General features: G+C 39.9%; 1 protein-coding gene across 4 annotated transcripts in view; it reads left to right on the forward strand.

Moving 5' to 3' along the window:
• The window catches only part of ROBO2 (roundabout guidance receptor 2), a 1,045,391-nt gene that overhangs the window by 575,450 nt on the left and 442,611 nt on the right, over positions 1-27,330 (forward strand). Inside the window, exon 1 of one of the 4 annotated variants that reach the window (XM_064726837.1) lies at positions 24,795-25,815. The exons of the other annotated variants lie outside the window; for them this stretch is intronic. Coding sequence (XP_064582907.1) covers positions 25,761-25,815 — 55 coding nt within the window. The 5' untranslated portion in view covers positions 24,795-25,760. Of the gene's footprint in view, positions 1-24,794; positions 25,816-27,330 lie in introns of those variants that run through there. 4 annotated transcript variants of the gene reach the window in all.

Below are 27,330 nucleotides of genomic sequence, written 5' to 3' on the forward strand. Positions count from 1 at the left end.
TCCCTCCAGTAATTAAAAGACAACCGCTGGCCCAGTAGATTTGGTGATATGAGTCATAACTTCAGCTCAGGCAGTTTTGTGGCCAGCCTGGATATGCAGATGGCCTTGGCATATGACTGTGAAAGTGATGTAAATCATTTCTCATTGAATCGTAGCATCCCAAGCTGTTGCCATTTAATTGTTCAGTTTATACAAAAGTAAATGCCAGTAGAATAATCTGAACTACTGGCATGATCTGTCTGTGAGGTGCTGCTTGTTTATCAGCTGCAGATTGCTTCAACAGTGAACTTCTGCTCCAGAAGGTCATGCACTGTTTCACCACCTCATTTGACATGTTTCTGTCAGTTTTGGTGTCTTCACACTTTTTTGGTTTGTGCAATTCTCTTTTTTCTCTTTGATCCAAAATGAATAAAATATTTAAACTTCCTGTTTCATACTGAAATAGTGTTTATTTTACTTAATGCAGGCCTCTCTGCTATCCTAGTGTGACAGGTCAAAATAATTTCCTAACATTCTACCCAATACATTAAAGCAGGTTTGAAAATTTGTATGTCTGTAAGCTGGGAGTTATCCTATGAAGTATTAAGAAAAAATATTAGAATATCTTCTTGCCATAGCAAAGGTGAGGTAAATACATTTGTGCAGATAAGTGAGTGTTCATAGTTTCTACTATAAACTAAAAAACTTACCTTTGCTAAAAACATGGTTTTCTGCATGGCTGTCTTCCCTTATTCTTATCTTCCATTTTTCCAGCTGTACTTTCCCTCTTAGAGTAGAACGTTCTTTTTATTTCATATTTTATTCCATATTTTCCTGTGTGTTTGTACCATGCATGCTCTACATATTTTAGATTTAATCCAGCTACACTATAAAATATGTCTTAATATTCAGTGACACTTCACTGTAAGTCACACAAGTGGATCATAAGGAATATGCTGGCTAACATGCCTTTAGTGTGGAGCTAAAATAAAAGTATATGATGCAATTAATTAGGAACATATTGGAAATATCTTTGTGACTGGTGGATTTAAATGGCAATGAAAAGATTAGCTCCTTGGTCAAGCATCTTAATGACAAATGTTGCAAAGGGACTGTTAAATTCTCTGACAAGCATGCAGCAGCGCTAGAATAATGCTTTAGGTGCCTTTAAAAATGCAGTGGATGGACTGCAGGAAAGTGCGGTCTGAAAGAAACAGAACACAAGGAAATCCAAGTAAAAATGAAGAGCTGTTTTATGTTTTCCACTTGACTCCTACCACCAGAGGAATAGGCAACACTAGTGCTAGTACAGCTCTGATAGCACAGTTCATAACTGGCTGAATTTTAGAATTATGGTCATTATTCTGTTTATAGCAGTTATAAAAAAGCCTTAATAAACAGAATATTACAGCAGCACTTTGTCATCTCATATTTCCTCTCACAGTTCTGTCATCCCATTTGGTCTATTTGTATATGTCTTCATTTCCCGGCCTTCATATGCTTCTAGCTGTGCTCATCCTACTGGCACCTAAAAGAATCCTGACTTTAGCTGGGGAGATGGCAATTTGGTGAAATGAAATTTATGAATTTCAGATTAAAAATGCTTAATTTGAGAAATTCAGAGTTAGCAGACAAAAAAATTGTGGATAGATGAGGAACTGGATAAACAGCAAACAGCAGTGAGTAGTACCAAGGAACTAAGTGTCAGGGGAAAAACACAAAAAAGGGTAAAGAGCTGTTTAAGGTCTTTAAAGATTGGCAGAGCTCATGCATATTTTTATATGGCTGGGAATAATGAAAGAATATCCCTAAACATTAGAGCTCTGAAATTCTGGGGACTGTCTTACAGTCCAACTACACCTAAAATGGAGCTTGTAAAGTTTATGAAGAGGATTATGTGATGTGATTGTGGTATTAATAAGTGATGCTGAATAGACTCGTATTCTCATAACTTCCTATCTCTGGAATAACAAAAAACATAGCTTGGGGTTCTCATTCAACTGAGTATTTCTTCTTAAAACACAAGACTCTAGTATGAATAAGAGAAGGAAAGAAACAGGACCAAAATTTGGAACAGAACTTCCTTCTCCATAAGAAATCCAGATTGGAATGTTGGACAATGTCAAGTAGTAACAGGGCTCTGGCTGCAAAGCAGTCAATTTATTGACTCATTAACAGTTCATAAAATTTAGCACATTCCTCTGTTTCTTGTCACTGGTAAACATATGCTCCGAATTTATAGTGGGATCTGCAGTACCATTCCATAAATATTAAAAATAGTTTTGTGATCACTACAATGAATGATCGTTACAATGTGCTTCAAACCACAGTGGAATTCTGATCTTAAATAAAAGAATTGCAAATTGTGGCAGACAAGTTCACATGATTCACGACCTACTGAACTCACTGAAACAGTCCAGCAACTCAATGAAAGCCTCCAAGAACACTTTTTCCTCCCAGAATCTAAAAGCAATTTCTGATCATAAACATAATTCTGGAGGTGTGGATGAAATATACTGTTTCTCAGTATAGTGAATCACAAATGGAACCAGTAAAAAGGCATTCCCAGGATACTGCTAAACAAATGTGATGATTATAGATCTTTTGAGTACAAAATAGAGTTAAGACATAAGAACCATTTTAACTTGTATTAAATAGGGTCTGGTATACCTGTTACTGCCAGATTCCTCTAATTTTACTCCTGTTGACCCGTGGTATTTATTTTGAGTAAGGGAACAAGACTTTGACACACAAGTTTTAAAAGTCTGTCGTAAGTAAATATTGTCAAGGAAGTGAAAGAATGGACTGAACTGAACTAATTACTGTGATATTTCTGTTCTTTTTATTTAAATGTAGTGAAATACATGAAAACAGCTCAACAATTAACACAAGAAGCAAAGAAATTCCACAGAGTGATGTTTTTATTTTCTCTCTTCATTCGAAATGTGGTATACAAATTGTTGACCAGAGAAAGAGAATCTCCTTATTTCCCCTGCTCCTGTGAACTTGTCTTTTCCAATACTCTTTTTCTGGTAGCGTCTTCAACAATTTTTAGAATAGCCTCAGATGTAGCTGACAGTAGACCCCTCTATATATGAAAGTATGTGGTATGTCTCAATTGAAAGCATTTATTTTGGCTGTCCACTTTAAATTTGATTTGACTTGATGCAGTTAAAAAGGAAAAAAAAAAGTCATTTTATTTGCAGACATGACATTTGTCATGTTATAACCTCATCCAGGAATGAGGTACCTTGCAGCCCTGTGCTCACCCCCTGACCCCCACCACCAAAGGAATGGGGAGGAGAATCAGAAACAAAATTAAACCTGTGGGTTGAAGTAAGAACAGTTTAATAATTGAAATAATAATAATTTGTAAAAAAAATTTGTAATGAGAAGGGAGACAACAAAGAGAGAGGAATAAAACCAAAGACAGATCATTGATGCATAATAAAATTTCTTTAATTTTATGTGTAAAGTAGTGGAAAATTAATTAAAAATATCTGCATTTCTAGAACCCTGTATTTGTATAGGGAGAAATTCTACCTCACTGATTGCATATGATACAAGATATTACAACGTTTTTGCTGTTCAGTAAATAGCTTTCTATGAATGAACATTCTTTTTTTCTACTTCTAAGAGGTCCCCCTAAGATATACAAGCAACAGAACTGTCCCCAAATATGTTACAAAAAAAGAATTTAAGTTTTCCAGTCCAGAGTAAAAGGGGAGCTGCATGTGTAAACATGCAACTTGCATTTTGTCCTCATGCATCTCCTTTCAGAGAGCTCTGCTACAGGCTTGGGATAACTGAGAGCATATGCAACCAATAAAAGAGGCAAGATCACAGTGGTTGAGATTTTTTCCACAGCAGACTTGCTGCTTTTGATTGGACTTTTCATGAGATACAGCAGGATACAAATGTGAGATTGTACATATTTGCAATCAAGATATATTCTAAGCACCTGATGTATCTAATTAAAGCTTCCTGTGTGAAGTGGAATACCACAGTTCAAATTTCCTTTCAGCTAAAGGGACACTTCCATAAACACAAGGACTGATGCCCAAATAACATTTTCTATTTTGATTTCCTGTAATGAGCTAGATATTATGCATCCTTCATTAATCTCTACAGACAGTTACTATGATTACTCTTTTTTTTTTATCTAATGAGATATCTGATAGAACAACATTCAATCTCAGATCTAGATAGTGGGGAATAACATTCACTTTTGGGTAATAGCTGTGTGTCTGGGACTGGCTTTTTAACAAATGGAGTAGAAGCATACCACAACAACTTTTCCTCAGCTCCTATGTGCAAAGATTTATAAATGAATACTAATATTTACATCATTTTAGAAATCTTTACATTCAAGTTTTCTAGATTATTCCCTGAGCAAAATATTTGGCAATTTTCCCCTGAATCATTCCTAGATAGGAATACAGAAATTAAAGCCTGATGCAGAACTCTACTGTCTGGCATGAGATGAAACAATGCTCTCATCTTTACTTTTTTGTCTTTATAAGCATCTTTGTGAGTGATCATGCCACTTATGTGTGATTCTCAGGTCACACATAGAAAAAAATATCCTAACTTCTCAGTAATTTCCTCCTCCTGCAAGTGATTTGCCACTTTAATTGTTTATTTATTTGGTTTTTTAATATAAGAATTGATCACATGGACCACTAAGGCATCATATATGTGAAGTATTATTAGATAGTACATAACTGAAAATTATATAACAAGATAATTTGAATGAAAATTATCTAACACATAATTTGACATTTTTAATGTAAAAATATTTTTAATGTTTAATTTATTTGTTTACAGTGCAGTAGTATTGATAGTATGGTTTTGACAAAGACCTGAAATGATCAAAAGTATCTCACAGCATCTTGATAGTGAAAGAAATCTCATTAAAATCTAATAATTGGGATTGAAGCCAACAAGTTCAGTAAGAGGCAGGATGTTAAAAAACACAGGTACAGAGTAAGTCTTGGCAAAGCTGTTGGTTCAGGCCAACAATAGGCAGATATACACACCAGGCATGTAATAGTGCCCAAGAAATTAAATTCAGGCTATTCAGATCCTTCAAATATACTGCCATCTATTAGCAGTAGCTCCTTTTCTGAAAGTGTATTACACAGGACAGATTATAATAATGAACAATTGCTTGAATCTGTGCCTGAACAAATAATAACTCAGTGTATGGTAGTATTGTTCTGTTCATCCAAACACGCTGCCTGAAAAGCCACTGAGCATGTAGCTGACATCTCTTTTGTTTTCCTCCCACTTCCACAGTTCAGCTCTCAGCTTCCAGCCTTGCATATGTAGTCTAATTACCCAAAACTTACAGCTCTTTTATTTCAAAAAGTTGTATGGAGTTTGGAGATAAAACAAAAACTATTTCTGAAACCAGAAATCAACATAATTAAAGCAATCTTGTGTCTTTGCTTTGACTTTTTTAATACTGTGAGAAAAATGGAAATATATCCTTTCTGTGTTTTGGATGTTTTTAACACCATCTTGATACCATGCATGGTGCAACCAAGTGCATCAAGTGATCTATACCTACTATTGCTATAGCAGGTATAGCAATAGTATTTGCTATTGCTATACCTACTATTGCTTTCTAAATAAGTAAATAAATAGCTTATTATGCATCAGATGTAAACATTTTGACTTGTCACACTGCACTTAGAGTAGGGGGATAGAATAAGTAATAAAGGTAGTATAGAAAGTGATCTTACCCCCTAAAGAGTTGCAGCTGTGTTGATTATTAAAGATTAGGAGCAGGCCTGACTTTAGGAGGCCACACCTGTAGCCAATAAGCAGAGTTTTATACAAGAGTGGATTGGTGGGAACTAGAGCCAGTTGGCTGCTGTGAGGACAAGGAAGAGTCAGTTCTTAGAGGAGCTGCCTATGAGAAACATAAAGGAGATAGGGAACTCTAGCAATATGGAACCTTTGCAATATAATGATAATAGAACTCTTGCAATATAATAGCAACTTAGTGCCTTTATAGTATATAGTACTCTCATTCACAGCAGTAATACTAAAATCTCAGCTTTTATTGAAATACGTATATAATTGCATAGCTGAAATAATAACAATAGAAAAACTTGATAAGATTGTCAGTTTAAAACTACAATGTAATTGTGGTTTTTATTCTCTCAGCAGACATCTAGGACTAACTTCTTTAAAGTTCTCTGCTTCATTATTTGATGGATAGTTAGTCATATAGTATGCCAGTTGTGGGAATTCATTAAAGAAGCAGGACTGACCCTCTTGTACTCTCCATGGAGGCAAGAGACTGTTCTGCAGCCAGGAATTGCTAGTGCTCAGGGTCACACTCTCTGTACTCCCATTACAGTGAGCAAAACTGCAATAGGAGGCTTGTGGCACTTCTGAAAATATGCCAGTAAAGCAATCCAAACAAATTCCAGAACACAGAGCTATAGTTGCTATTTGCTGTTTGTATCCCACATCATTTTTCAGGCAGTCAACAAACCTCTTATCTCCCACAAGAGGTTACACACATTGCCAACAAAGAATTACCTGTTACCTCCACCATAACAGGCACTACAACCTCAGCCTTTGTACAAGAGTATGAGCTCAGATTTCCTCACTTTCTTTCTTTATGTGTGTGTGATTTGTGCAGTGAAAAAGACTGCCTGTTCATTCAGCTTACAAGACTTTTGAGGAACTATGTTCTATCCATGAAAAACTGGAAAAATGCCTTGTGGGAGAGGGTCAGTTTCTTCAAAAGAAAGCAGGATGAGTAAACTTAACCTGGCCATCCTTAATAAGCAATTTTGGGTTGCTGTGTTTTTCCTTAGAGTTTGTGCCTTCAAAATAAAGACTAGCACTTGAAAATTGTGCTAATTATCCCACTGGTATATTTAAAGTAGCTTCTCAAGTAAATACAACATTTTAGAGATTAGTTCTTTAAGGAATTTTAATGCAGAAGTACTTTCAGACACATAAAGTAACAAACTCAGCAAGAGCCTAGGAAAAATGAAGCACAATGGAATCTGAAAAGGACAGGAGCTGGCATGGCAAGGCAAGAGGTATTTTTTAGCTGAGGAGTAGTTTTCTTAGAACCTCAGCACAAGAATTTCAGGTTATTCTGATGAACTTCAAGAACACTGGCAAAGCTGTTCCCTGTTTTCCCAGGATCTCAAGGACCCTACTTTGCACCTCAGTATTGTCACGTATCTAAACTCACACTCCTGCTAAATTGTATTTTACTACTAGCAAAGTATCTGTTCAATGGTTTTTTCCTCCTCCAAAAAACCACTGTTATCCACTAAATACATCACAGAGCTAGGTGAAATTAATTCCCTCTTCAAAATGCTAAAACTTATCTATTCTTTAAGACATCTACAGGCAATAAGAGCTGTTTGATTTTTTCCCATGCATAACACTTTTTTGAGAATTCATATTTATAATATAAAATGTAAGTAGAAAGTTATCATGTGAATATAGACATCTGTCTTTTTTTAAATTATTTTTTCCTCTCCTATCATTGCCTTTTATACTGAACCCAGCAGAATGGATGATCCTAGAATTCCTCCAGTTTATTTAATTTTAATACCTTTTTTTTCTGTTCTCAAACTTGAAAAATTTGGAGAAATGCCACTTATAAAATTCAACACCAATATATACAACTTTTTATATACTTCTAAACCTGGGAGAGTATTAAAAAGGCAACAAAAAGGAAATTCATAAAATCCCTTAAGTTTCTGACAGATAGCAAATGTGGAGATTATGCATCTTCATTGCACTTACTGACTAACATGGAAGGTAGAGGGGAAAAAAGTTTTCTGAAAAAAAAGTTCTTCCCCAAAATAAAGAAAGAAAAGGCTTATCTGAGTTAAAGCAAAGGGGAAAAGATCCCAAACAAATTTGAAAAACCCAACTCTAGAAACCAAAAAGCCCCAAAAGGGAAAAAAATGCTTCATCAGTTGTTCATGGTGCACAGACAGAAACACTGATTCCAGTGAAGGGAGAAAGCAGGATAAGGACGGGATAAGCTGAAGCTGCTTTGAGGTGTTTGTGAGTGACAGATCTACAGGGCAGCTTTGGATAGGAATCCTAATCCGTCTTCCCCTTGCTGCTAATTTTCTCGGCCATCTGCAAGCCTGTTTAATTCACTAAAATCACAGAAAATTACCCAACCATAAAGAAACAAAAGTTGCTTGCATTTTATCTTCTCCCTTCCGATTTTAGTGATTTACATTTCTTCAGTCAAGGGGAGGAAGTAAGGCTGTGTAGCTAGAAGGAAAGGGAAAAATGACGAGGAATTAAGAGCTGGGAAAGGGAAGGAACTGTTGCTAGACTGTTCAGTGTAGGAACAAGATGTTAATCAGCTCATTGTCCTGTGGAGGGTAGGCTCAGGGTGGATAAGGTCATGTGAACTTAGGCTCAAGCTTAAGAGCTTGTTGTGGTTTAATGCCAGACACCAACTGAGTCCCAGCCAGTTTCTCACTCATTCCATTACCTGCAGGATCCAGGAGAGAATTGGAAAAGTGAGAAAACTCCTGGGCTGAGATAAAGGCAGTTTAATGGGGAGAGCAAAAGCAAAGCAAAACAAGAAATCAATTCACAGCTTCCCATGGGCAGGTGTGTGTTCAGCAATGCTGAATTGGCAAAAAAAAAAAAATAACCCAGACCAAAAACCCATGCCTTAGCTAGGTAAGGAAAGCTGGGGACTGTGTGATCAGGATCCTGTTCCCAGAAGACAAAAGCCTGGGAAAGAGGAGGAAGATCCTTCCCTTGCAGCTGTGCTAAGGAAGCAGATCTGATCCCTCATACCCTGTAGCATCACCCTCAAAGTGACAAAGGAGTTGTAAATAGAAACAGACTGACTCTTAGTTGAATAGCCCTGAGCATGAGACCATTGCATTGTGCATTAATATATATATGTTCTCCAATCTGTTTTTTTTGTAAAATCAGTTATTCATATACCATGAACTACTAACAACAGTTGTGCAGTTTGAAAATGCGAGATAGGACACTTTTACAAAAACATGTTTAGACATATAACAGATAGACACAAGGATTTAAAGAACAGCTAAATATGTATTGTTGCTACTCACAGCAGCTTGTAAAGGAGCAAGAACATTTTATGCCCATTTCCTAAAATGCAGGAATCTTTCCCCCCAGCATTTTGGTCTTTTAAATGAATTTATCATGAAGTACAGGATAAATGTCATTAACATTCACTTTCAACAAAGAAATGAGTTCATTGTTGTCTACATTCATTTAATTTATCACTCCAAGCAGAGACAGCACCATACTGATTCCTAGTAGGCACAGAGCGATTTCTCCACACTAAGAAAGTGTTGTGCCCTTAAGAAATGATGTGTGGCTATTATTACAGAAAAAAAAAAAAAGTTTTGATGTTGGTCTTTAGAGCAGCAATCTTCATACAGAAAAAAAAAAAAAAGCCTTCTAGGGTGACAGAATAACTACTTGCTGTGAAGAACTTCACCTTGTGTACAGTCTCCTAAGCCCATTTAGGGGAATGGTGAAGGGTGAGTGTCCATAGGTTCTGAGAGCTATCCTGAAATAGAATTATCCCACAAATGTAAAATAAAATAATTTAAGACCAGCATTTGGGATAATGATAAGAATTTACTACAGTATGTGACAGTAACAATCCTTTAGAACAACATTTGTGAATTCTTATTCTTATATGTTTTTTTGAATATTATACCGTAATTTTTAGGTCACATGCAACACTTCTTTTGCAGGGTTCTCAGGAAGTACAGAGTACAGAACAAGCAATAGAAAAAAAATGTATTAGGTGCACCTCTAATGAAATCAGTCAATAACACCATAGCTTTCTTAAAAATATCATTTTCACTGCTCTTTTCTTTGTATGCACTAGTTGACAGCCTGGGGCAGCTAAAGATGGAGAGGGGAGCTTTGGCATAATTCAAACTATGCAGGTAAAACGTTATTTTTTTTTCTATGGGTTTAGAATTTTAACTTCCCTTTTTTTAATGGGCTGGCTTTTTAAAAAAAATTGATCATATGACTATACAAGAAAAATGAAAGAGGTTTTAAGTACATAGCAGAAAACAGACAAGGTATGCCCTTTTTTTCCTTCCAGTTCAGCTGATCATGAAGGCATTGAGCAAATAACTTTTAAAAGAAATGAATCAGGAATCCAAAATCAGTTTGAAAGGTGTGACACTTATTTTATCAAAGCCGTGTGCTTTTTAGTTTAGCCATGGTTAATTCTATTTAAGTGAGGTGTTTAAATACGTATATGTATGCAGAGAGTGAGGGGATAACTTCACCAGTAATAGTGTGTAACTAATTTCTGAGTTAGGGACCTTTGTATGTTTGTCTCAAATTTATTAGATGCACACCCTGAAAATTATAATACATTAGAGATTACATCTCTTCATTGTCTGTGAGTGATATATTAACAGCACACTCTATTTTCATTCACTGTCTCCTTGGAACCTCTCAGAGGTTGTACAGGATCATTAAATATTGAAGTTTTCCTTCTATCCATGAATCAAAGCCAGACTATGCAAATTTTGTTTTTCAGGTCCATCCCATAGTCAGATTATAATATATTTATGAAATGTAAGACCTATTTTTAGCAGGATTTTTCATGTTTACATATTATGGAGAACAAAGTACACTGAAGTTAGAGGATGCTATTCAAAACTTGGAATCCCAAGCCACAATTTTCCAACAACTTTTCCTTCTTGCTAAGCAGACTTGCCTCACATGTTTAGACTAGGCTAGGAGTTCTTAAGTAGATTTTAATTTTTATTTAATAGTATTACTCAGGATAATTTACATTCAGTGAGAGTAATGGTGCAAAAAGAAAAGGGCTTTGTGTTCAAACCTTTATCACTGATTTAGGGGAGACACTGTGGTGTAGAACTTTCTCATGAGGGACAGGCTTCTCTCTGGTGCCAAGTGACAGGACCTGAGGGAACAGCTTGGAGCTGTGTCAGGGGAGGTTCAGGTTGGATATCAGGAAAAGATTCTCTATCCAGAGGGTGGTTGGGCTCCCCAGGCAAGTGGCCACAGCATCAAGTCTGACAGAATTCAAGAAGTGATTGGGCAATGCTGCAATGCTTTTGCACCTGGTGGCACCTGGTGAGACTCTTGAAGCTGTCCTGTGTGAGGCCAGGACTTGCACATTGATGTTCATTGTGGTCCTTTCCAACTCAGGGTATTCTGTAGTTCTATAATTCCATGATGACTATGTTTTAATTCACATTACAGTCAATGTTTGGACTTCCCCACAGCTTTCTGTGAGATATAACACATGGCTTAACAATGATGTATCTTCCTTTCAATATGCAATGGGAGTAAAAGAGGTTTGGAGATCTATTTTAGGGTTGCAGTCTGGTAAAAGCTTTATGTTTTATAGTATTTTGTTAATACAGAATGAGTGCTTTGCTTTACACAAACTATCCTAGCCAAGAGTTATTGTGCTTGGTTATCTCGAGGTAGTTGCTTCTTGTTGAAAACAAGATGAATCATATCTGATGGTGCGCTAGAGTTTGTATCTGTTAAAAGTAAATGCTTTACTTCTTTTAGGAACTAACAGGGCCAAGTGCAGAGTGCTACACCTGGGTTAGAGCAACCCCTGGTACCAATCCAGGCTGGGGATGAGCAGACCCAGAGCAGCCCTGGGGGTGCTGTGGGTGAGAGGCTGCCATGGCCTGGCCATTGGGAGCCCAGAGCCCCCCGTGTGCTGGGCTCACCCAGAGCCCCGTGGGCAGCAGGGCAGGGAGGGGATTCTGCCCCTCTGCTGAGAGCCCACCTGCAGGGCTGCATCCAGCTCTGGGCTCCCAGCACAGCAAGGACAGGCACCTGCTGGAGCCAGCCCAGAGCAAAGGCTGAGAGCACTGGGATTGTTCAGCCTGGAACAGAGAAGGCTTTGGGGTGACCTCATTGTGGCCTTTACAGCACCTGAAGCGAGGTTTCAAGAGAGTGGGAGAGGGACTTTTAAAAAGAGCCTGGAGTGACAGGACAAGGGGGAATGGCTTCAATATGAACAAAGAGAGCTTTAGATTGGATATTAGGCAGAAATTCTTCCCTGTGAGGCCCTGGCACAGATTGCCCAGAGAGGTTGTGACTGCCCCATCCTTGCTCAAGGCCAGGCTGGATGGGGCTCTGAGCAACCTGGGATAGTGGAAGGTGTTCCTGCCTATGGCAGGGGGTTGGAATTAAATGATCTTTGAAGTCCTTTTCAAGCCAAGCTATTCTATGATTCTGCATTTATCACATTGCATAGACAATTTTTTAGTTAGCAGTTTTCATCTTGACCAGACCAGGAAGAAAAGTAAAACTGATCTACCAGATAGCTGTCCCTCTTCACGAGTAAAATTGGAAACTTTACTTTTAGTGTGTAAATGTCCCCATTAAAATCTTACTTAGTTTTGATTATTCTTTTAAAATACATATCTTTTCTGTAAACTAAAAAGGAAGGAGTTAAATGGAAGCTGAAAAGAGCTTACATGAAAACAAGAGATGACTCTATTGCAGTGGAATTAATCAAACAGAGATAAGACAGACATATCTAATTTCAGATAGAAAGAATATCTTATCACAATGGTTTCAGTGACCTCACTTTTTAACTTCAAGAGGAAATGCCTCCAGTATGCAACCTTACACTGAGGAAAAAGAGCCAAAATAAGTAGAAAGAACAGTATTATTGAGATTGCCAATGGATTTTTTTAACAGAATGTTTTTATTTTACAGCCTCTGTGTCTTATAAAAACAAATCCAAATCACCAATTAGACAAATTTTAGACTGTTTTTATTGCAAAAAAAAAAGAGTTCAATGAGCCTAAATTAATCTGGTGTGGCTACGAGTCTCAGTTCAGAAACCTGATCATAGGAGAAATGGCAGCAACATTCCCAAATCATACACAGGAGTACAAACACAAAATTGTGGATGCTTACATGAATAAAAAATGGCACTACTACACTTTTAAGATGCAATATTAAAGGAAGCAAGTTTTGACAAGAATAGAATAATAGCAGACTATTTTATCTTCAAGTTCCTTAGTAGTCTCAGCGAATCCTTAGCCAAACCTCCCAAGCAGTAGAGTCATGCAGCTCAACTCTTCTTCTCACTGGACCTCAACAAAGAAAGGGAGGAAGAGACAGAAAAAAACAACCCAGTTCTAAGAACAAGAACATGTTGTCATGGCACTGAGATTTAATGTGGCAGTGAGATTTAGCTGCTATTCATATTACAGTTTTGGCTTCTGTATAATTAGGGAAAAAATGGTGAAGGTACTGATCTACAAATAGACTCTTTGAACAGATTTTACAATGATACTTCCTGAGAAGACAGGAGAAAAAACAGAATGGTTTTATCAGCTGCTGTTGTAACTTAGGAGTGGAATATCTAATGTTCTGATAAAATATTTGCTAAAATCAGTATTACTTTCTTGCGTTATTGAAAATATGAAAGAACAATGTGTGGCCAATAGTTGAATTTCTCTACCTGTGTTTTGTGGATTTCTTTTTTAGGGAGTAGCATTATGAGTAATTTCTTTCCTCAGTTGTCTGCTAAATTACATTTGTGTTCCTACTTTCCTCCTGGAATTGCCTTACTGCTCCTGCTCATGTCAGTTTTTATCCATTACATTTTTATTCCCTGTCTCCTGGCCTTTGTCTTTGCTTTCTTCACCAGTAATCACAAAATACAGCTTCTGACCCAGCCTAGCCATGCTGCTTGAGGAATCCTGTGTTAATTCCTATTTAATACCAGGCGTCTTACTACTCAAAAGATTTGTACTTGCACTTTTTATGTGATCTGAAAGAAGAGTACTTAGCAATCCAAACTCCCTTTAAAAAGTCTTTGATTAATTTTCTAGATCTACAGATCAAGGATGATCTTGATGAGGGAAGCTTCTATACATGGACAGAATAAAGATGTTTAGATAGGTACTCGTTAAGAACCTTCAAAAGAAACTAACAGCTAGAAACTGAACTCACACTGACTTGCAGCACTAATGAGGCTTCCACACAATTCCTTACAGCACTGTGAAGCACCTCTATATGATTTTGATAAGCTTGGCCTCAAAGAAACATTTTTTCTGCAAAATGGTTTTGCTCTTAATGTTGAATAAAATTTAAGTATTTTTAATGCATTAACATTATATAGACCAAATGGGACTTAGTATACAGTGGTATCAATCTGACCACCTACAGCTGCAGTAGAATATTCTTTAATATTGACAGGCAGAAATTACTAGAGATTATGAATGGATTAAAAAAAAAAAAAAACGTAACTAAAAAACTAAACTAAAAAAAACTAAAACTAAAAAAAAAGGGTAACTACTATACCAAAGCTGTTGCTGTCACTACTCTTTTGCTTAAATAGTTCAGAATTTAAGAGACCACCAAAATAAAGTTGAGATGCCGAACACACAGTAATGCCTCTCAAATAAAAGAAGTACAGTTACAGTTCCTAATGATAAAAGTTTCCCTTTAAACATTCGGAATTAAAAATAGAACATTTCCTACTGTCAGTGCCTGAAGTGCATATGACAGCAATCCTACTGTTCAGCTTAATGAGCCTGTCAGTCTAGAATATTAAGCAGTTTGATTTAAGCATCTTAAATATGATGTAGATCTAAAATGTTAATGGTAAGCAAGACTTTTGAAAATGTAATAAGGGACACTTTTTCTATATAAAAGAACCATCTATCATCTACTATTTTCCTAGATTATGAAAGGTGGTTATTAATTATTACAGCTTTGATTTCTAGGGACTTAAAGAATTCAAATCTAAAATTTCCAATGTATTTTAAGATGTTTCAAGACATCCATATAAGATACCAGAGGTTCTTCACATTTACTTGCTGTCACTCAGCATTCATTATTTTTTCTCATTTTGACACTCTTTTAAGGAGTATTTTCCTGAGTTGTTTGGTCCACCACTGTGATTTCACTTGGCAGTATTTGAATTAAGTCATTGCCTACAAATCCAGGATTTAGCACCTCAGATGCTGTAGCCTTCTTGTGGGACTCTTGCATCTATAATGTTATTTCTGGTGGAAGAGACATCTCTGTGTGTATCATACACCAGCTCCCTTCTTTTTGTTGTGTTGGTGTTATGAAAGGCTTATATCAGTTTTCTACATATTCCTTGTCCAAGACATGACTTAAGGAACTGGAAACTTTTCTGCAAATATGCTGATCACTGATGTGTTCTGGCCTCCACAAAATTTTAAAGTATAATCCTTTAGATTTTCATGTTAAATAGTTTAAGGGTAGACACTGCAAGTTATTGATGGCTAAGACTTAAGCTTCTCCCTGACTCAGAAGACGTTGTGCATTTCATTTGGGCAATGTGGATTTATGTTCATTTGTAAATTAATAGATTCAAACTTCTACCAGAGCATATGTGGAATAACTGACCAACTTCCAGGCCATGTGTTAAGGAAATTAAGTAGAATCACAGAATGGTTTGTGTTGGAAGGGACACCTTCCACCAGACCAAGCTGCTCAGATCCCCATCCAACCTGGCATTGAACAGGGGTGGGGCATCTACAACTTCTCTAGGAAACCTGTTCTGGTGCCACTTTCAGAGTAAAGAATTTCCTTCCTAATATCTAGCCTAAACCCATCCTCTTTCTGCTGGAAACCCTTCCCCCTTGTCCTGTCACTACAGCTTCTGATGAAAGGGAAAAATGGATTTATGGAGGGAAAAAAGAAAAAAAGTGGTACTCAGATTTCTAAGCCACTACTCCTTGTGATGACAGTACCAGCTCTATCCTATGCCTGCAGAAACACTGAAGAACAGTGGTGGCCAACAGTAAAAGAACAGTGGATTTTAAGCCAATTTTCTTTGAAATAGAGGTCACTTGAAAGGTTCTCTACAGTTCCCAGAGGGAAAATTTCTCAGGTGGTCTGCTGCATTATTTAAATTATTTGAGATCAGCTGTGCTACTTCTTCCAAAGGATATTGGAAAAGACTTAGAGTGTTTTTTGTTATATAGAATTCAAGTCCTGTAAGCACTTGTGGAAGTTTTTGAAGTAAATTCTGGGCAAATTTAGATGATATTATCTCCTTCCTTCTATTTTTCAGGCTGGATTGTTGGTTTTTTTGTGTTTTTTTGTTTTTTTTTTTAAATAGCAAAATAATAAATCCTGCACATTTCTTCATTATCTGATGTCACCTACTTAACTTTATTGTAAAATTTGAATTTAATGTGTAGTGATATTTACCCTTTTTTTACTTAAAAATAATCTTGTAGCTTCCCTCATTGTCTCATATGCTTTAAATCTGATATTTCAATAGATATGCCATTTACAGATTAAAGAGCATGTTGTTTTGTTGGGTTTTGTTTTGTTGCTTGTTTTTTTGGTTTTTTTTCCCCTTGGGAAATGATAAAAAGTACATTTTTTTACATAACTTTTTGCCAGAATCGTGGACAACACATTTCGTTTAGAAAATCTTCTGGCAGGTAATGGGGCAGTGGGATTTAATTACTATTTATATTGCAGAAGTCCACAGATACACAGTCCTGGTAACAGGATCTCATTGTGGTAGATGCTGTTGAAACCCAATTCTTTCCTCATTCTCGAGATAAGAACCTTCTGGGCCATGGCAGTGCAAAATGCCCTATTCTTCTCCAGATTGTCCTAGAGTGCTGAGCTATTGCTGATTGTCTGAGTGAGATAAGCTTACAATGTGTTTCTCTTGTCTACAATGAGCTGACTGTAAAATAATTCAAGTGGGAATCAAGTAATAACTTTTGGTCACCATCATTATGGGCAAGGTTTGAATTGGTGCCTGAGATTGTGATGTGTTAAATTCCACCATCGGCCCAGTAATGCAAGCTGTAAAATGAGTAGAAAAAAAGAAAGAAAACCCCTATTTTTTGTTGTGTGGGTAGTGTGCTTTACATGTGAGAGTGTTCCTAGCTGTGGCAGCAAGCAGCTCTGAGGTAATTGCGATTTTGTGTTTCAGTTCAGAGACAGACGTTCAAAAGAATCACTGGCTTCTGCTTCTGTGCTCTGAGCTGGCCCCTTTGCATGTTCAGTTTTATTGGTTTTAAAGGGGCTGTGTACTGGCACAGCTGCTCCCAGTATAATGGGATATCAGCATAGAGGAAAACATTCCCACGTATTTTTTCTGGTAAAAGTTTGGCGATTTTATATACAATTTAAGCAATCAAATCCTATAATGGCTTAGCTGCAGTATATACAAAATATGATAGCTCCTCTAGTGAGTCCACAAGATACTTGATGTTTACATTTGTCTGCATTCAACATTTTGATTAAATGCATACTTTTTAAGGAGTTGTCTTGCTCTGAGGTTTCAAGTTTTTTCTTATTTTGTTTCTCTTCCACTTACTTTTGAAATTTATATGAGTCTTGACCACCCTTCTAGTCTGCCATGCATGGGAAAGATATTAGCCCAAATTCTGCTGCGGGAACTCTCTATGTTTCAGCTGTCTTTAATAGGATCACACCTCTAAAAAATAATTCATATACTCATATAAAAGCTTAGACAGAAAACTAAATTACATCAGCAGTGAAAAATCCTACAACTGAAACATCAATTCTAATTTAAAAGCATTTCTTGAGACAATGTAAAATGTAATTCTATTGCTGAAGTGAGGCAAAGCTGTTGTGGGATAGAAGTCTGACAAATATTGTTAATAATCCACTGATATGTATAACTGATGAGAACGGTGTTGACAGCACCATATTGCAAAAAAAGAATCATAACCTGCTGGGAACATCACAAATCCACTGGTAGGCACAAGCACAACCCTGTAATGTTGTTAAGGGTGCCACCACAACGATGGGTCAGATTCTTGGGAGCTGACATCTTCATAAATCAGAAGCTCCCTGGTACCACCACTGGTCCTTGCTTTGACTAATGTATGATTAGAGGTGAGGACTGTAATAAAGCAGAAATTATGCTAAGCCTAACCTATCTGTGCCAATGGCACTTTGGAGGCCAGAGGTAACAAAGGGAACACACTAAGTCTGTCTTCTACAGAAAAATCACTATGAAATCCAGCTAAATTCAAAAGCCATTTAAGATTGAACAACAATACTGGATGTGTCTGTTAGAATTTCCAAGTAAATTGACTTGTTAATGACATAATAAATCTTGTTTCCTACCTTATTAAATTAAACACTGCCTATTATAAGAATATTTGCCCATCTACAAATGGGTATCCACACCCGTGGATCTACTTTTATGAATTTTGGCCCTGCTAACATATCATATAATAAAATCACAGAATTTTTAAGGTTGGAAAAGACCTCTAGGATATCAAGCCCAACTGTTAACTTATGTACATATTATAGTTACATATTTCCATTTTAAAAGCTGTAATTAAAGTGTAAATATTGTTGGCTAATCTAGTTGGCTGTCAATAAGCACTTGTTATGGAAAGTGTGACATATGTCACTTATTAAGAGAGCATAACATGCTATTTCTAATATAATTATGTAGTAATATGGAGCTCAGTTTAAGGCTTATTTGTGTATAGTTGAGTACAGTTAGAAATGTGTTGAGGTATAACCAGGTTTTCTGATCCTGATTTTCAGTTTAAGTATAATCTGATTTTTCTGATCCTTGGAAGTCAGGGTGCAGTAGCTACACTTGATTTCACATGAATCCATCTGATTGCACTATGAAAAAATAAATTTTTCTAGTGAGAATTTTACTTTTGCATCTCTCTCGTACACAGGGTAAGATTTTATCACCTTCCAGTTATTAATTTTAAATGCTCATTCTTTTTTGGAATGACACAATGACCACTTTATGCCCCATGGAAAGCCAAACTGTCTCTGAAAATTAAGTTTACCGTGTAACTTAAGGAATGGTTTTGGGTTTTTGTGTCAATTAGGGCAGAGTGCATTTTTGTTGTTTTTTAATTAAAGTGAATGTCCAGATAGAGGACACACTATTAAGAGAATAAACTAAATTACTCTTGGAGATTTATTTTATTTCTAGTTGATAGAATGTGTCTTTGATGTTTTTATTTACACAGATCATAATTGGTGCCTTCATCTTATTAAGTAATTGACTTTTAATTCATTAGACAAAGAAATGCCTAACTTACACAGGGTTCTGGATATAAGAGAGGGAATAGAAATTCCTGATGCAGTAGACAGGCACACTGACAGCTCTTACAAACAGGACATGTTCTAAGACTGACCAGTATGAAAATATTAGTGTGTAATAGGAAGTCCCTGACATGGGGAAGGACAACTAGATGTTGTCAGGGGAAGGACTGGAAGGGATGCAGTGTGACCTCCTGCAAATAAAGAATTCATGCTGCAGTCTACTGTGGAGACACCCATAAGCCTGATATGCAGCTTACTGCACCTGGCAAAAAGGCTATTAATTCTATATACTGCAGTTCCAAAGGAAAGTGTTTCCAATCAAAAGAGAGCAAGGAATGCACTGCTACTCCTGTGATGTTCACTCTTCAGTCTGCACAGGAATCTCTCAGCAAAGGCTCCTATTATTTCTACAGGCTTAAATTTGAGGAAAATCAAGCAATTATTCTATTTATGGCTTGTATGTGCAGTTATATGTAATATCTGTAATAGAAGTGAGTGCTACTGCACACTTGAGTACACAATTCTCTATTAAAAAATATTGGTGTAAAACAAAGTACACTTGCATGATTGGAGCTTTGTCCGGATTGCCAGTCATAAATCATGGAACTATGGAAAAATCTGTTTAGGAGAGACCCCTGGAGATCCTCTAGTCTAACTCAAAGCAGGTTCACCTTCAATGTTTATGACATTGTCCAACTGAACTCTGAGTATCTCCAGGGACAGTGATTCCACAGCCCCCTCAGGCACCTGTTTGCAAATCCTGTTTCCTGACACCTGACTAAAACTTCCCACACTGCAGCTATTTGTGCTTATTACTTGCTCTGAATCTCACTCTAAAATAATCAAGTTGCACTTATTTTAGGTGAGGCTTTTTTAATGATTATCAAGAAAGAATCTTTCTTTTACCATTTTTTGCACATTTAATGAGCTGTGGATGTAAACCCTAAATTGAGCATAAGATGTATATGAAAAACTTGCAACAATTTAATTTGCCAAATATTTATCTTACCAATGCTGTAGATCATTCTTATAATTGTGGTGAGCACTGTAGCTGTACAAGTAACTAAAAATAGTGCAGGCGTACTGACTGAGTCTAGCAAAGTAAGGATATTTCAAAATAGGCTTTTTGGTGTTGCTTGATTGGTACTTCCAGAGAAAAACTCTGAAGTCAGATGCCACAACTCAGGAATTTTTAATGTTAAAGCAGAAGGTGACACTCTGTGCTGCAAGAGACACCTGTGAGACAGAGAAAAAAAGCAAATGCTTCTGGCACTTTTTAAAATTTTATTTAATTTTTTTTTAATCCACAAGGGTGGATTTTAGAAAAGCAGATTAGTCAGAGTTATCTGAGTTATTGTATGCAGGGACAACAGGAAAACTATTTTTCAGGGGCTTTCTGAGACACATCTAGCCACAGTACCTACACTGTTTCAACATGTCTTCTTTTCCTGGACCGAGCTCCTGATTTACCTCTCATGGCCAATCTTCCTGTGGAAGACCTTATTGATTGTAGCAGGAATAATAATCATGCTTCAGCATTTATAAGGATTAAAATCTATAAATTCTGTTCTCTCATCATGTATTCAATAGTCAGATGGCATCAGAAGCCAGTGACCTGGAACAGAAAAGCACAGAGGAAGACAAAAGTCTGTTCTCTGGGAAGGTCCATGCTCACTGTGTCATTTTTCTTCCTTTCTATTTTTGTGTTTCTGATGGTGCCTAACATTACATGCTCTGAATTTGTCTCTGGATATGCCTTTTGCTCTATTCCAGAGTCCAGAATGACCAGGCTCTTTACTTAGTTGTCTACATTTAAATTAGGCATCATGTGTGTCTTTTTTGATATTTAAGACCTCTTTTCACTTTCAGTAAATTGACTGGTGAATAGCTCTGGTATCTGCAAGAAATTCTGTGTTGCCCACCTCAACTTAATCCTTTCTTCTTTGAGATAATAATAAGAGGGTTTTATGGCAACCAGAAAATAGAGTATTTTATATACTCATATACTCATATTATATACTCATATACTCATATATACACATGTAACACCAGAAATGGTAATTTTGGTTTAGAAGAAAAATTCTGTGAGTGGTTGAAAATAGAGGGCTATGCTTAGAACACTGGTTCTTTAAGCACTGGATGCAGTCTTTCATACACTAAATATATATTTTAATGCAGATGTATATGTCTTTTTAATGCACATGTATAGTTCTAGGAATCAATGATATGACATATCAGACTGGGAAAGCAATGAAACTTTTACTTGCAACACTGACAAATTTGATCTCGCTGCTGCTTTACCAAATTAGTCCTGCCTGACTTGATGGCTGACCTGAGTATGAATTAGTGCAATCTTACTGTGCCATTTCCCTGTTCTGAAGTCCCCTCTCAACAACACCCTTTGAACTGAAGCTTTTTGTGCACTGCTCCTGACAAGTCTTTTCCTCATCCTGCCCGCACAAGTATTTAATCAGGTGGCATATTGCTCGTGGCCAAACAAATAGTTGGCACACTCAGTTGCTCTGTACAGACTTTGCTATTCAAGCAGAGAACATCTGTCCTGTTGGCCGTGCTCGCTGGAGGTTATTGAAAGACCAGAGAGACAAGCATATGTTTTTTTATTCCAGTGTTGGACCACATCTCAGAATGGAAGCACACACTGTTCCTAGCAAACCCTGCTCACAGGCCAGTGACTCTGACCTGTGACTTGTCCTGTGCTTGTAAACCATAACACATTTGTACCTCTGCTCTACTGATCCTGCACATCTTTGGATGACCTTTGATTTTATTTTGGGGAACTGCTAAATCTTCTCAAAAGGAAAAAAAAAAAATCGGTGATACACACATGAGCAAAATCTGTGCATGAAAAAGCTTGGTTGAATTTGGCGGAAGCTTTTCTAAGTTTTGGAAAGTGTTTAATAGTTGAAAAGTGGTATTCTCTGGAAGTGAATGAATAAAATAGGAGCTATAATGGATAATCCACTGATTTCACTGGGAATGTTTTATATAAGTCATTACACTCTTCTATGGCTAACTCTGTACCTAAAGGTTTTGAAGACTGTACATATCCACAAAGTGTTCTGGCCTGCATCAGCTATTACTAAATCTATCTTAAATTTATTTCAGAAGCAGGAAAAGAACTGTACACTGTTAAGCTGTTTACAATTTAAAACTTTGCTTTGAACAAGTCAGCATTTTCTCTAACACCATTGTATTTCAAATGTCCACTAATTCTTCAATATTGCACATATTTTATACAGACTGGCATCGGGTAGTTATGGTCCTTTTGTTTTGCCAATTCACAGACACACTGACAAAGAGCAACTTTTTTGATCACTTTAGCCTAATTAGTCTTACTTATAGCTTTCTTCATGAGGTAATCTTCAGGTGTAGTAATATATGACCAGCATGGAAGGGAGTGAATTTTTCTCCTCTCCTCTGCTTTGGTGAGACCCCACCTGCAGGGCTGCATCCAGCTCTGGGCTCCCAGCCCAGCAAGGACAGGCACCTGCTGGAGCCAGCCCAAGGTGATCTGAGGGATGGGGCAGGCACATTGAAGGCTGAGAGAATTGGGATTGCTCTGCCCGAGAAAGAGAAGGCTCTGGGGTGACCTGACTGGGGCCTCCCAGTACCTGAAGGGAGCCCACAGGAAAGATGGAGAGCAACTTTTGACAAGAGGATGGAGTGACAGGACAAGGGAGAAGGGCTTCAAACTGAGAGAGAGTAGGTTTATATTAGACATTAAGAAAAAATGCTTTACTGTGAGGGTGGTGAGGCCCTGGCCCAGGCTGTCCAGAGCAGCTGCGGCTGTCCCATCCATGCTAGGAGCGTTCAAGGCCAGGCTGGATGAGCTCTGAGCAACCTGGGATAGTGGAGGGTGTTTCTGCCCATGGTAGGGAGTTCAGAACTGACCTTTAAAGTCCCTTCCAACCCAAACCACTCTGTGATTCCATGGTACTTATTTGCAGGGCATGTTGTGAGTATAAGGGGACACTATTCCTGATTAGCACCAAGAGGCTTTGGAGTTGTTATCTGGCTTTGTATGAAGTCTCCATAATAATTTCAGACAGTTAAAAACCCTGACACTGCAACGTTTGGGTACGGTAAAGTAGCTGTCACTGCACGCAAGAATTGAGGAAGAATTAACTTGTGGACCATTTATAGGAGTATGTGTGGGCAGCGCACGTTATGCACAGATACGATTCAGATCCTTTACGTGAAGAAATGATTAAAAGAATACATCTCTAGCATATTTAGAATAAAGATGGAAAAAGAAATAAAAAGGAAGAAAGCAGGGCGAGATGAAACCTTTGGGACCCCAGAGCCGCGGCGACAAAGGCAGCGTCGGGCGCGGGGGCGGCCGCTGCCCTCAGCCCGGCAGTAGGGGGCGCTCGGGCTTCACCGTGAGGCGCTGCCGCCGGCCCGGCCGGGCGGGACAGCGGGGCCGCCCCGGCCCTGTGTGAGTGTGACCCCGAACGGGGCATCTGTGTCCCACCGCGGCGTGTGTGCGACCCCTCAACGGGGCTCGTGTGTCCCCTTGACGGTGTTCGTGTCACCACTGTGACCCCTGGCGTGTGTGCGACCCCGTAACAGGGTGTCTGTTCCTCCTTAACGGGGTGCCTGTGTCCCTTTAATGGGGTGTCTGTGACCATTCATTTGGTGTTTATGTCCCTCTAACGGGGTGTCTGAGCCCCCTCGGGGTGTCTGTGACCCCTCATTGGATGTCTGTGCCCCTCTGGGGTGTCTGCGCATCCCCAGCGGGGCGTCGGTGTTCCCTCTAGGATGTGTGTGATCCCTCAGGGGTGTCTGTCATCCCCGGGGTGTGTGTGACCCCTTTAAGGGCGTCTGTGCCCCCCATCACGGGCTGGCTCTGACCCCTCACATGGTGTGTGTCCTCATCACAGGGTGTGTGCTCCCATCACGGGGTGCCTCAGCTCCCATCGCGGGGTGTCAGTGCTCCCCTTCACTGGTATCTGTGTCCCCTCACGGGGTTTGCCCCGCTCCGGCACCGGGAGCCGCTCACAACCCGCTTTCCTCCGCGTGGCTCCTTCCCCCGTGTCCCTCCCTCTCTGTGCTGTGGCGCTTCGGGGTTTGTTCCGAGCGTCTGTGGGAGAGGAGCTGTTCTCCCGGCTCCTGGGGGGCGAAGGCGCCTCGTTCTCCCGGCTCCATCACTGCCGCCTCCGGGGACCTCCAAACTTTCCCTCCGGCTGGAGCTGCGCTGCATCCGAGGGGCCCAAGGGAGGCTGGAGGCTCCTGGGTTTCGGCAGAGCCCGCCGGCTCTGTGGGACACGTGCGACCTTTTGTTTTGTGTTTTGTTTTATTTGCCACATTCCCTTCCTTTTCCACAGAGCGGGCCAGCAGAGAAATCCCTGGGGAATATCCTTTCAAGGGGTCTCACTCCCGAGCGCCTGCGTGCGCGCGCGAGAGGGAAAATGAATAATTAGAGAACAGTTCCATGAAAATCACTTACCGAAAAATTAGCTGCCCATTAAAGAGGAAGCAGTGAGGAGCAATCATGTAAATCCTACCTACACCCAACTGTAGAGGGGAGGCAGCGATCCTGATTCCCAGCCCTGCGGCTGCCTGCCTGCTGGCATCGCCGTCCCCATCTCCCTAGCCCGGGAGGAGAGAGAAAGAGAGAGAGAGAGAGAGAGAGAGAGAGAGAGGGGGACGCGTGGGTGTGGAGCGCAGTGGTTTAGTCCACACCCCGCAGCCTCCCTTCCCCAGGCAGCCTCGGGAGCCGCGCTCATTCTCCTCCCTCTCCCTGCCAGCCGGTGTGTCCGCGGCGGCGGGAGGCGGAGGCGGCGGGAGAGGAGGGGAGAGAGGAGCGGAGCGAGGAGAGAGAGGAGCGGCGGAGTCCGGGGCCGCCCGGGAGAGCCGCGGCGGCGGGAGAGCCCCCAAGTCCGCGCAGCCCCCGCCAGCGCTCGGCACCGCGCCGCGCTCCTGCCCTCCTCCAGTTCCCGCTCCGCTGCCACTGAGGAGGGAGGTGCAGGGGACACGGCTTTAATTTTTTTTTTTTTCTTCATTATCTTTTTTCTCTTTTGAGGGGATGCTGAGAAAGCAAGCCGTTCCCCTCCCGTGTAGCACATTGCCTGGGCGTTCCTATTATGGAAGTTAAGTGAGAAACTCTACAGCTTGAACTGATTTGGGGAGAGAAAGGGAGAGAGAAAGGGGGTAGGGGGAGGGCGAGAGCGAGAGGAAGGCAAAATAGCCGAACCAAACCAATGGTTTTCCTGCAAAGTGCCGGGAAGTTTGTGGAGCACTTTCTAGGAATCAGGTCCTTTCTCAGAGTCTCTCCTTGTCTTCCGAAGAAAGAGCTTGCTTTTGGATTGCCATGGATCCTAAAGAGAGTCTTAGACACACTTGAATAATTCCCCTGCTTGGGTTGGATTGGTGGGAATTTAGGAAGGAGCGTGTGTGCAAAGCAGAAGCCTTCGGAGCTCACTCGCTGCTTCTCTAATCTGTATGGATCTAAAAGTGTCACATTCAAGACCTTTGCATCTCCAGCTTTTGAATTGAAGATTTCCCTTTCCACTTTAAGTAGCTGCTAGGAAACTGAAAACTTTTGGACCTACCTCTTACTGGCTTTGGATACTTTTTTCTTTTTTTTCTCTTTTTTTAAATTTTTTTTAAAAAATCTCTGTGGAATTGGTCTCGCAAGCGATCGGGATTGTTTTTAATATGTCAAAATGGGTCTGCTGACGCCACTCCTGCTCTTCGGATTTGCGTTTTTACAAGTCTGTGGTAAGTTCGCTTATTTTAGATATGTCATTTCTGTGCAGAAATCCCCTTCATCTGAATTTGATTTGGGACAGCACATGGATGGCATTATAAGCTTTAACGTTACAGAGCCCTAAGTTTGTTTCTGGTATAAAAATGGTATTTGGGGAGGGAGGGATCGGAAGAGGGAGCATGTATGTTTCCAATAAGCAGCCCTTCCCGTCTCCTAACTTAATGGAAAAGCAGCTTATGAATGGAATAATGTCAGCTTGAGGTGGCGAGCAAAGAGTAAAAAAACTACCGTGATAAATCTTTTATTTGGGGGTGGGGAGCGGGAAGGGGAAAGGAGAAGCAGAGCGCTGTTGTATTACTGGCGTTACTTTGCCGCCTTCTATTGTTAAACTTTGCACGGGTAGCGCCAGCTGATGAAATAAATAGGTTAGCCCTGCCTGGGCTCCAGGTGAGGCGGACTGGCGGATTTCCAGAGTCCCTCAGCGCCTCGCTCGGCGCTGGCGAGCGGCGGGAAGGGAGGGAATGGAGGGAATGAAGGGAGGGAAGGAGGCGGGCAGGGAGCGCGGGGCGGCGGCGGCCCCGAGCACCCCGCTCCGCCTCTCTCCGCCGAGCCGGGCAGGGCAGGGCAGGTGGGGCGGCAGCGTCCCCCGGCAGCTCCGTGCTCACGCCGAGCTCCCCGGAGGGAGGGTTTGCGCGGAGCTGTAGCGACGTCTGGGGAAGGGGTGGGATTCCTCATGAACGCCCTCCCCCTCCCCTTTGGGTGTGCTCTGCAACGTTTCTTGTGGTTTCGAGTTTAAGTGCTGGATGGGGAGCTGTAAATTACCATCTCGGGGAAGCACGGTTTGGCAGGGCGAGAACTTCATCGCGAGGGCAAATTGCCTTTCAGAGGAGGGGTGGGCGCTGTGCTGCCGCTCAGGCCGTGGGTGCACCAGAGCAGCTCAAGCACACGATGGGGAGCGAGCATCCCTCTCTACAGAGGGTGTGCTGGCCCCAATGCTCCACAGCCCGGCTAGCACTGGGTGTTAGCAGTGCTAAACAGCCCTTTACATTTGGGGTGAATGCAGTGCCTGGGAGCCTGGATGTTTCTGCCTGTTTGTCAGAGCAAACTTTGCTCCAAGAGGCTGTTCACAGCATTCGCTACATCAGTCCCGAGGCGAGGGCTCCGGGTTTATTGTTTGCAGTCACAGAACGCTTTGGGTGTTTCTCCACCACCCCCTAGCAAGAAAGGAGGCAGAACAGAAGAGGGACAGATTCAAGTGCGGTTTTACCTTGGGTGCATGATATGCTCTGCAGTTAAATCTTAGGCTTTGTCAGTCGATAAGAAAATTTCTGCATAATGTATGCACATGCTAAACTAAACAGGAGAACTTTTAACTGTGAAAGGATTTAATGGAACATTTATGTCTGTCAGTGCAATCATAGTTCTGAAGGGATTTGGTTTTATGGTTTGTTCTATTTTTCTTGATGTAACAAAAGATCCTTAACTTTAAGGCCACTGATACTGGAGGTATCTTTGTGTACAAACTG

The sequence above is a fragment of the Zonotrichia leucophrys genome, chromosome 1, assembly GCF_028769735.1.
Source record: "Zonotrichia leucophrys gambelii isolate GWCS_2022_RI chromosome 1, RI_Zleu_2.0, whole genome shotgun sequence".
In the NCBI taxonomy this organism is placed as follows: domain Eukaryota; kingdom Metazoa; phylum Chordata; class Aves; order Passeriformes; family Passerellidae; genus Zonotrichia; species Zonotrichia leucophrys.